Raw genomic sequence first — 12,217 nt, forward strand, 5'->3', positions numbered from 1 at the left:
GGTTTAGAGCTTATCCTAGCGAGTTCTAAGTGGGCATTCTGTTATCGGACCACCCAATTTCTACTATCACGCACGAGATGTCTATACCTCGGTGTGAAGGGGTGTGTTGGAAGTCCCACATCGACTAGAGATAAGACCAATTCTTAGTGGGTGCAAACCTCACCCTACAAGCCGGTTTTGTGGGTTGAGTTAGGCTTAAAGTCCACTTCTAACATAAACACCAAACCATCATGATGCTGCCATCGAGCCATGTCGTTAACCACCATTGACCTCCATAACTGTTCAACCTACATCTTGAGTCCCAAACCATAAATCCACCTCACGCCTCCATTGTACACCGCGAGCCCTAATTTGAAGATCCACCACAAAACCTCACCTCTATTAACCTTACTCTCGTAAGTGTCAAACCACCACAAAGACATGAGAAACGACGCTGGAATCCACCATCACACCATATTCGATCACCAACGACAACCTCACCACTTACAAATGCACAAGCCTTTTATCGCGAACCAGAAACATTCAGTCACATGATAGCGGCCAACCATTGTAATAAGGACATGAACCACTGGGACGAGCATGCGCGCCTTTTGCGATAATGACTCCGAACACTATGAGCGCCTCTGACTGTCGCGAGCCATAAGGTTTTCCATGTTGTCGCGAAAGATGAAGCAGTGTACTTGAGGTTGTTTGCTTCATCATTGCAAAACAAAAACATAAAGAAATTGGTGATTTCATATTTTAGGATTTGCACAGAATTTGGGATTTTCCAATTGTTTGACCTTGTTCGAAAGTCACCTGACACATCAAAAGACTTAGTATATCAATGATGGTTTATGCAGATATTCAATAGTAACTCGCGAGAAAGATGAAAATCAAATCTTTGCAATGGTTGCAATCAATATTTCAAATTACCGATCCAATTGAGATAAAAAAGTTAAATGTTTGATACATAACTTCTAAAAAAGCGAAACCTTTTAAATGATTAAATAAAAAAAGTTTTAAAGAAAAAAAAATTAAACTTACATATAAGAAATTTTTTATAATGCTAAAAAAACAGAAACATTTAAATAATATAATTTTTAAAAGTTAATAAACTCGAAACTAAATGATTAAATAGTTAAAAAAACGGTTTCTTACATCTTCCATTTTTTAAAAAGATTTTTAAGTTTTTCTTTCACCACTTTTTTTTATCTCTTTTTCCCCTGTAGTCATGGATGGTAGATCATCTCCGTATTTGCAACTTTTTTATGAAAGATTTAACACCCCACCCTTTAAAAGAGAGAATGTCAAGATCTACTTTGAAAGAGTCCATCCATAACGTGATTAATATTAAACAGAATAAAATAACATATCGCATACTTTACGAATTTGTAAAACTGTTACTTTGTCAAATCGCATAAAAGTCAAAAAAGGAAAAAAGAAAAAGAAAACCACGCCGAAGTACATAAAATATTTCAATGAGTTTAATATTAAATTCAAAACACATCATAAGTCATAAAGAATAGTTTTTAACTAGTAGGCTTGTGAATGAACAGCTACAAAATCATGATCTGACCTAGGAGAAATGCCTTTCAATACATGCTACTTTTTTCAGAATATTTTTATTATTTAATAAGTAAACCATCATCTTTAATTAAAATTTGAATTTCTTGGTCAGTTTATCTAATTAAACTTTGTAATAATTTTTTTCTTCTAAACATAAATTTTTTATATTATATTTTTCAATTGAGTAATTTTTTTTTTATTTTTTAATTGGATGACATGATTATTATATAATTGTATTAATATAAGATGTTGTAGTTAATATAAAATATCATTAAGATTTTTCATCATGCAAACATCTAAAATAAAATTATTTATTGTTTTGCATTAATATAATATCATTTAATATTAAAAAGATGTCATGGACTATAAAGACAAATAAATAAAATAGTGAAACAAAATAAAAATTGTACGAAATAATTGATTTAAAATATAAAATGTTTAAATAATAAAAAAATAAATATTATAAAATTAGCAACAAATGATTACATTTTATTAAAATATTTAAATTTAATTGTTTTCCTCATTTATTCAAAGAATGGATTTTAGTGTTTAAGGTAATTTCTAAAATTAGTTTCTTAATTAAAAGATGTGTTTCTTGCTGTCACATGTCTTTATGCGAAATGTTTTAGATGAGAAATGAATAATTAATTCGAGGTAGCATATGGGGAAGGAATTTGGTAGGCAGCCAAAGTTTGTGGGGTCCAGTAGGATGATTGAGTTGAATCAAAGCCCAAAAGTCAAAGTAGTTAGTTGGATCAACGGTGGCAAATACCGCTGGATGTGGTGGCTACTTTTCATCGTGTAGTGATTCGATTTCATTCCATGTGCTACTCAAAGTCATATTTAAATTTTGAATTAAATATATATTTTAGTTTTTAAATTTATATATTAGAATTCGTTTTTTTTACTTTTTAATATATTTCGATTTTTAAAGTTTAAAAATAAATAAATATAACTATTTTAATTTAATTATGTCAAATTTTAACTTTTTCATGTGTTAAATATGTTTTATATTAAAGTTTGAGTTGTTTATCCTGTGTGTTAACTTATATTAATTTGAAATATTATTTAATAAATTTTTTAAAAATCAATATTATTTTATTTAAAAATTATATTTATTTATGGTTAAAGTTTAAAATTAAAATGTATAGGTATGAATAAATTTTTAATTTTATATTTAAATTTATGAATTAAAAATATATTTAACTCTTAATCTATTTAATTTTAATATTTAATTAAAATAGACTTTATCAGTATATGTTTCGTTACCTTGGCACATTTTTTTACTTTTCGTAAATTTAGATTGTGAATTTTGCAATAAAAAAAGTTACTAAATATCAAATCTAAGCATAAAATTAGAATTCCAACGCTTGTTTTTGGAAACCAAAGGGCTATTTTATAAAAAACAATTTAAAAAAAATACATTTTTTTTCTTTTTAAGTTTTTAAAACGAATTATGAAGGATTTAACTTCTTACTTTTGAATGTGACAATGCTTATTTCCGTAAAAAATAAATAAAAAGTAGTACTGAATACAAATAAATGAAAAAAAGTTTGGTAAAATAATGTGGGGTCCACTGGACTTAAGAAGGGATGAAACTGAGAAGTACTAAAGTACAATATACCTAATAATGCCAAATACACTTTTAAGGGTCTCTCACTCTTTTAAACACAATAAATAAATCATTTTTCTTTTTAATAATTGTAAGGAAAGAGGAATTGATCAAATCTAACAACTTATTGTACCAAGCTTTCAAACTGGCTGCTCTAATATATATATATATATATATAAGTTGATTTTGTAACAGTTACATTTGAAGTTATCACGAGATAAATAAGGTTTTCAAGAGCTTACACAATTTAATTAAATAATTAATAATATCATAGCTCGATTTTACTTTTTATAGTTGACATACTATTCATTACATAAGCAAATAGCTGTTATTAATTACGTATTACTGGATGTCTGAATTATATAAATATTTATAAACACAATTGACATCATAATTTAGTATCACTTAAATTAGTAATCGATTTGATAAAAGAATAATAAAGAGTATTAAAAGTGCTTTAATGCGTATCCATAGGTAACATTTAAATTTCATAAGCACTTCCGTTAGTAACTGTATACGAAAATATTTTCCACTTAAACTATAACTCGGTATTGTCTTATTTTTGTTGACATTTTAAAAATTTAATGAAAAAAATGTTAAAATATGATTTTCAACACTTTTTTTAATATTGGCCTTAATATTTCATTTAATGTTGTTATCATACACAGTTTTTTATATTGTATATAGATACTTTTTAAACTCTAATCTAAATTTTATGTTATGTGAATTCAATGTTAATAGAGTCGTAATTATCTTATTTATAATTTAATATTAGATTTAAACATTTTATCATATTTAATAAAAATAAATATATTTATAACATACTATATTCATATCACATTACAACCTTGTCTATTTTTATTTATATTTGTTTTATCTCGTTTCAATTATTAATAATATCCTTTATTCATCATTTATCACGTATAATAACATTCAATTCAATTATTTATTACAAATAATAATAAAATTATTGAATAAAAACATATTTTTTAAAAATTTAAAAGCACCGCCTTGCTTAAACACTCAGCAAAAAAACATTTTCACTCAATGAAAAACATTATTATTTAATAAGAATCGCTCAAAAAATTTATTTAGATAAGTTGTTCATCGAATTTAATTCGTTTAGTGACCAATTTTCTTAAATCTTCAATTAAATGAATTTAGTCTAACGATAGTTTTGCTTGTTTAACAACTCTACATAATTCACAAACTGAACAAAATATGTTTGGGTTTTGATTGGTTCAAACTATAACTTTTCTTTATTTTATTTAAAATATTTTTGTTATAAAATGACAATAAGTTTTAATTTGATTCAATTGAAATATTCTAACTTTTTTACCATTAAAATATATAACTTATCACAAAGCATTCATTTAAAGATTTCATACAATTTGAATATATTTAAAAAAAATATATGCACAACATCAAATATTGTAATTATGTCACCTTTATATTCAAATAATATACTGTAAGGTTTATTAAAAATAAAAAATAACTAATTTCTCTTACTTATTAATGTTAGTTTGACCAAGTTTAAGTTTCAAACTTAACCACTTTATTAAAAATACTAAATTTATACACATAAAACTTTGATTAATGATCTAAAGATACATTTATAATAATATACTAACATAGATTAATTTTTTTTAAGAGCAACACAAAAGACTAATTCTCTTTTGATAAAAAAATATCAGTGTCACGATTTTCAATTACCCAGATACTTTAAAAAAAAAAAAAACTAAGTGATCCCCCTAGTACCATGATATTGTAGTGTGGTCCCACCTGATGGGCTTTGTGCATGTGAAGGCCATAAGGAGTTACGAGTTTATTGTAACGAGTGCCATTTTTTATTTATTTAACTGTTGTATTTAAAAATTTAAGATAATGTTAATTATTATTATTTATTCATATTCTTGGTGTTATTTAATTTTTTATAATATTCCTATATATTGCAACTAAAATTAATTTTTTTATAAATATAAACTTAATTCAACCTAATTCGGTTGATTTGACTTTTTTTATCATATAAAAATTAAAAAAAGAATCTTTCTATTTCATCTTTTTTATGAAAAAAAGTGCTTAATGTTTGAATAATTCAAAAAATAAAATTCCTAAAAACAAACACTGTTTATGTAGTTGAATTTACTTGGCCGAAAGGGTTTCACAATTTAAAACTTACGGGATACTTTATTTTTTAATTAATTTTTTGCTTAAGTGTCAATTAATGTCTTTTAGGTTGAATTTTAAATTCCAACTGATTAAAAATAGTCAGACTGAAAATTTGCAACTAAAATTGATCTGATTCAGCTTAATTACCATCGGATCGAATCAAGTGATTGAGTTAAATGTTTGAAAATGAAAATTTAGCAAAACGAAATTTAAAAATAGGAAAAAGACACTAAACAATGAAGAATTGAAAAAAAATATTGTATCTATTTTTTTTATTTATGTCATTCATCTCTCTCTTTCTCTCTCTCTATATATAGGGGTTTGCTAACGCGCGTACGCCTGTTTTTCAGTTGGTACATTTTAGCAATGTGTACCGGATTTTAGTAGACAAAAATACCCTTATATACCATGAATTCTAAGTTTTAAGGTTAAGGGTATTTCAATAATTTTCATTCTCAAAACTTAAAAAAAAAAAAAAGAAACCCCCCAAACCCTTACTCACCTCTCTCATTCCTCTCAATCCTTTCTCTTTCATCTCTCTCACTCCAACCTTTTCTCTGTCATCCCTACTGTAGCCCCAATTGAAAAAAATCAGAAACACTTGTCTTTAAACAATTTGTCTTTCTAAAGAGTTGAGTGATTGACATATTCACCTTGAGGCAAAGGTTCATTCAAGATCTCTTCAATTTCACCATCTTCACTACTTTCTCTAATTTCATCATCTGCATATGTTGAAACATCATCTCTAAACAAACCCTCCAGGCCAATTATCAATTCTTTCGGATGTCATTATGCTTGTGAAAATTAGATAAAATTAGATAAGACAAAAATTATAAAATAAAAACTTATTATAAAATCATTTTTTGTAAGAAATTGTTTAACAACAAGTATTTCTGATTTTTTTTCCAGGTCAATTACCAATTCCTTTATGTTTGTGAAAATTGGATAAAATTAGATAAGACAAAAATTATAAGATCAAAACTCATTATAAAATCATTTTTTTGTAAGATTGTTTAACGGCAAGTGTTTCTGATTTTTTCAATTGGGACTACACAGAGAAAAGATTGGAGTGAGAAAGATGAAAGAGAAAGGGTTGAGAGGAATGACAGAGGTGAGTAAGGGTTTGGGGGGTTTCTTTTTTTTTTTTTTTTAAGTTTTGAGAATGAAAATTATTAAAATACCCTTAACCTTAAAACTTAGAATCCATGATATATAAGGGTATTTTTGTCTACTAAAACCCGGTACACATTGCTAAAATGTACCAAGTGAAAAAACAGGCGTACATGCGTTAGCAAACCCCATATATATATATATATATATATATAGGGGTTTGCTAACGCGCGTACGCCTGTTTTTCAGTTGGTACATTTTAGCAATGTGTACCGGATTTTAGTAGACAAAAATACCCTTATATATTATGAATTCCAAGTTTTAAGGTTAAGGGTATTTTAATAATTTTCATTCTCAAAACTTAAAAAAAAAAAAAGAAACCCCCCAAACCCTTAGTCACCTCTCTCATTCCTCTCAATCCTTTCTCTTTCCCTTTCTCTTTCATCTCTCTCACTCCAACCTTTTCTATGTCATCCCTACTGTAGCTCCAATTCAAAAAAATCAGAAACACATGCCTTTAAAAAATTTTCCTTTGTAAAGACTTGAGTCATTGACATATTCACCTTCAAGGCAAAGGTTCAAGATCTCTTCAATTTCACCATCTTCACTAACCTCTCTAATTTCATCATCTGTATTTGTTGAATCATCATCTCTAAAAAAACCCTCCAGGCCAATTATCAATTCTTTCAGATGTCATTATGCTTGTGAAAATTAGATAAAATTATATACGACAAAAATTATAAAATGAAAACTCATTATAAAGTCATTTTTTGTAAGAAATTGTTTAACAACTGAGTGTTTCTGATTTTTTTTCAGGCCAATTACCAACTCCTTTGATGTCATTATGCTTCTGAAAATTACATAAAATTAGATAAGACAAAAATTATAAAATAAAAACTCATTATAAAATCATTTTTTGTAAGAAATTGTTTAATAGCGAGTATTTCTGATTTTTTCCAGGTCAATTACCAATTCCTTTATGCTTGTGAAAATTGGATAAAATTAGATAAGACAAAAATTATAAGATGAAAACTCATTATAAAATCATTTTTTTGTAAGATTGTTTAACAATGTTTCTGATTTTTTTCAATTGGGGCTACAGTAGGGATGACAGAGAAGAGAAAAGATTGGAGTGAGAAAGAGGAAACAGAAAGGGTTGAGAGGAATGGGAGAGGTGAATAAGGGTTTGGGGGTTTCTTTTTTTTCTTTTTTAGTTTTGAGAATGAAAATTATTAAAATACCCTTAACCTTAAAACTTAGAATCCATGATATACAAGGATATTTTTGTCTACTAAAACCCGGTACACATTGCTAAAATGTACCAACTGAAAAACAGGCGTACGCGCGTTAGCAAACCCCATATATATATATATATATATATATATATATATATATATATATATATATATATATATATATATATATATTTAGAAAACTATCTTATTTCTATTATCTTTTTACCCTTTTTTTATTTTCTTTTCCAAACCCAACATTTCATAAATATATTAAAGTGAGCACGTGGCTATATATTTCAAGCTCGTGGATATTTTAAATGTTTCACATTTAATTTTGGGTCTCGGTTATCATTATGTTAATACAAGGGATTAGAATGTTTTCCCAAATACACAAATCTCTTCTCGGTTAAGGATTAAATCTTGATTAGGAGTATATTTAAGAGAAAAAAATAATCTATTATTCATATAAGCATTTTCGTTTTAGACTTTCATCCAGATTCAGTACCGCCCTTTAATTTTTGTATCGTGGGCTTGCGTATTGGGCTAGTTATGGACCCCATAAGGCCCATACTTAAACACATGCAAGAAATTAATAAAAGTGATTTGGTTAAAGAGGTTGTTGCTACTTCCTTTCGTGCGAAAAAAAAAAATAAACACTCCTCCCTTCTTTTCAAATTTGATTTTGGTAGCCTGTTTTTGGCACAACTAAACTAAGAACGGTATAGAAAAGTTTTTTTTTCTTCTGAAAAATAAAGTGAATTTTGCTTTAGTTATTTGTTTTACTCAAAATTGTGGTCCTTGACGGGAGCGTGCATAATTGACTAATCAAAGTCTCATTGTTGACGATAATTGGTTTGGATTCAAGAGTATTTGTTACTTCAAGCAATGTGTTTGTTGTTATAACGTGAAATCTCAGTTCAAATGACTTATTATAATCATTCTTAGCAATATAATGGAAACAGATTTGGCAAAAAGCATTGACTCAACGTGCTCCAGGGTTTTACGGCGAGTATAAGAAGGTAAAAAAAGAAACTAGAATGGTTGTAGATGAAATGGAAAGATTTACCATGATGAAGGAAAGAAGGTTACTGTTTTGAATATGAGATGATAAGCATGGAATGGGAGTTGCAGTAAAAGTAAAAATGGGGAGTGCGTGAGTAACAGAGTGGGTTTTGAGACTCGAAGTTCAAGGTGGTGTTTTTGGCGTGTTTACTGTTGAATAATGATAAAGGAAGAGTTAGATTAGATTGGAAAACGTTGGTGAGATGACTTATTAACGAGTTTGTAAGAGTGCGTTTGAAGTTTGAACGTGAAGCGTTGGATTGGAGGAACAAAAGGTGGATATTGGTTACAGAGTTTGGAGATGCTGGAGCCTACCCTTTTGCGGGAATCTGTCTGATGGCACAGCCAAGTCAGTCTCAGTAACTGCTCATCACTGACACACTTAGCTACCCTTCTCTATCTCTTTCTCTTTCATTGTTTCGCTACCTAGCCATTTTGCAAACTCCAACTCAATAAATGTGGAAAGAAAGGTAGAATTGAAAACGTGGAGGAATCAATCAAGGTGGCGCAGTCAGGGAAGGGAGAAGAGGTGAGGTGAGGTTGGGTGAGGTGAGGTGGTAGAGAGAAAGTGATGGGTCAGGGGCTGAGTTGCAGAGGGAGCCATGAGCATGGCCTATTCCGTGCTGTGCAGCATGGGGACCTAGACACTGTAGCAGCTTTGTTGCACACGCACCCTTCTCTCATGAACCACACCACTGTCTATGATCACCACTCCCCTCTTCATATTGCCGCTGCTAATGGCCAGATCCAGGTACCCCTTTTTCCTTTTTCCATTTCTTCACACGCAATTTCCCAATTGGGTATTCGCTTTCATTCCTTCCCCTCCCCTCACCCAAAATACATCTCTCTCTCTCTCTGATGTTCTTTTCTTTTTTTCTGCTTTTCTGCCAATTGCTGCAGGTTTTATCATGGCTTTTGGATGGATCTGTGAATCCGGATGCGTTGAATCGCCAAAAGCAGGTAACTTGACTTCAATTGAATGTGGGTTGCTTCTTTTTTTTTTTTTATAAAAAAAATTCTTGGTTGCGTTTGAAAAATGTTGCTTTGCTAATGTTCATTGCGTTTTGAACGATTCAGACACCGCTAATGTTGGCTGCAATGCACGGGAAGATCGCCTGTGTGGAAAAGCTCCTCGAAGCTGGTGCTAATGTATGGGAAGTTTGAAATTTGAAAATTTCCTGTGATGCTTGCTTTTTCCAATAAAATCCCGAGTACTTGTTCTTTCACTAGAATGGATATGTTTTCTTAAAAACAAGTTTAAAAATTTCAGGTGTTAATGTTTGATGCGTGCTATGGAAGGACCTGCTTGCACTATGCAGCTTACTATGGCCATTCTTCTTGCCTTAAGGCAATTCTCTCTGCTGCTCAATCTAGTCCCGTGGCTGCTTCTTGGTTGGTCCTTTTCTCTGTTCTAGCACACCCCCTGATTGATTAATTGATTCGTGTTGGTTTTTACAAATTTAAAGAAGAAGATAATAGAATTGATTGCAGGGGGTTTGCTCGGTTTGTGAATATTAGAGATGGAAGGGGTGCAACACCATTGCACTTGGCAGCCCGTCAAAGACGGCCTGAATGTGTACATATTCTATTGTACAGTGGAGCTCTTGTTTCTGCTTCAACAGGAAGATATGGGTAAGTGGTGATTGTGACAGGCTTCAATTTGATGTGTTAATTATTCATTTTGTTTTGTGGAATAATAAATTGCTATCTGCAGCTGTCCTGGGAGCACTCCTCTTCATCTTGCAGCCAAAGGGGGGTCCTTGGATTGCATCAGGGAACTGTTGGCATGGGGTGCTGATCGCCTTCAACGTGATGCTTCTGGGTACACTCGAGTTTTAATTACTGCAATACAAACAAATTGATTCATCTTTCTCTTCATTTGACACTTGTTTTGGTGGGCCCTCGTTTTGTATGAATCCAATTTATTGTTTGGGTTTCCTTTGGATAACCATCCACCAATAACATAACACCAAAAATAATTATCATATAAGTCAACTATTCCTAACGATATGGCATCTTGGACTGGTTGATGGTGGAAAAACCTTTGCTAAGTAACTATGTGTTTAATTGAGTTCTTCTCGTTATGCCTATGGTCTTGGGGAACATTTCGGTTTAGGGAACTACTTACCTCATTTAGCAATGAGTTCTTGATAAAAATTTAACTAGTTGTATTTTGCAGTATCCTTTTAATTTCTGAATTTGCCTTAACACTTTATGTTGTGTTTAAGCAGGCGTATACCTTATGTAGTTGCTCTTAAGCACAGACACAACGCATGTGCAGCACTGCTGAATCTTTCGTCTGCTGAGCCTCTTGTATGGCCATCATCATTGAAGGTGATCAGTGAGCTTAATCCAGACGCCAAAGAGCTATTAGAGCAGGCCCTGATGAACGCAAACAGGGAAAGGGAGAAAAACATATTGAAAGGGAGTGATTACTCTCTTCCATCTCCAGCACACTCTGATGGGATAGATGACAGCATTTCTGAGGTAATTAGACACCCTTTGAATTCACGCTAACTTTTTTGAGTTTGCTGTTATTTTTTTACATGTGTAAATTGGATTAAATTAGGGAAACATAAGGACAGAAGTCTAATTATTTTGATATTTTTGTTTTGTAAAAAGTAGCTGCCTTCTAAATGAATTTTGATAATTCAGGTTAGTGAGACGGAGTTATGTTGCATCTGCTTTGAGCAAGTGTGCACAATTGAGGTGCAAGACTGTGCTCACCAGATGTGTGCACAATGCACACTAGCCCTGTGTTGTCACAACAAGCCTAACCCATCTACTTCTCGTATTGTCCCACCAGTTTGTCCATTCTGCAGAAGCAGCATAGCAAGATTGGTGGTTGTGAAAAAAGAAAGCTCTCATGATATCGATCAAGATGGTGTTGACATTACTTGTTCCAAGCCTAGCAAGTCAAGGAAAACCCGAAACATGAACGAGGGTGGCAGCAGCAGCATCAAGGGACTATCAAGTGTGAACTCATTTGGAAAGATGGGTGGCCGCAGCTCCGGAAAAATTGCTGCTGAAAATGAGTGGGAAGATGATAAACAACAGTGATACGATGCTGTTCTTGGTATGGTGCTTGTGCTTATCCAAAAATAGTTATTATCGGATATGGTAACAAGTTGCTTGACCAGCAAGGCAAAATAAAAAAAATATGAATAGTAAAGGAGAAATGTTGATTTTATTATCGGAAACTAAGCAAAGTGAGTGAGACTGGTGTTCAGTGTGGTTGGAGAAAGAAGGAGGTGCATGTCATGTTGTAAATTGGAATATTATCATTATTGTTACTTGAGAAAGAAGAAGCATCGCCAGCATCGATGGTTTTGGGCGTCGTGATTGAAGTGAGAAATTCTTTTTCTCAAAAATAGGAGTCTAAGATCATATGAAAATGTAATGTGTATTTGCTTCTGATTTGTTTCTTTATACCGAAATTGGCAATAAAATAGAGAAGGCAAGTGTCTGGACTTGGTGTTAA

The 12,217-nt window shown here is 31.0% G+C and overlaps 1 protein-coding gene across 1 annotated transcript; it reads left to right on the plus strand.

The window, feature by feature from the left end:
* Positions 1 to 8,637: 8,637 nt before the first annotated feature.
* LOC124842198 (putative E3 ubiquitin-protein ligase XBAT31) lies at positions 8,638 to 12,217 on the plus strand. The gene is made up of 8 exons (XM_047318630.2): positions 8,638 to 9,487; positions 9,637 to 9,696; positions 9,814 to 9,885; positions 10,007 to 10,128; positions 10,228 to 10,368; positions 10,451 to 10,558; positions 10,968 to 11,223; positions 11,392 to 12,217. The coding sequence occupies exons 1-8, from the start codon at positions 9,308 to 9,310 to the stop codon at positions 11,794 to 11,796; spliced, it is 1,344 nt and encodes a 447-aa protein (XP_047174586.1). The 5' UTR covers positions 8,638 to 9,307; the 3' UTR covers positions 11,797 to 12,217.

This window comes from Vigna umbellata, chromosome 3, assembly GCF_029865625.1.
Source record: "Vigna umbellata cultivar VRB3 chromosome 3, Vumbellata_1.0, whole genome shotgun sequence".
In the NCBI taxonomy this organism is placed as follows: Eukaryota; Viridiplantae; Streptophyta; class Magnoliopsida; order Fabales; family Fabaceae; genus Vigna; species Vigna umbellata.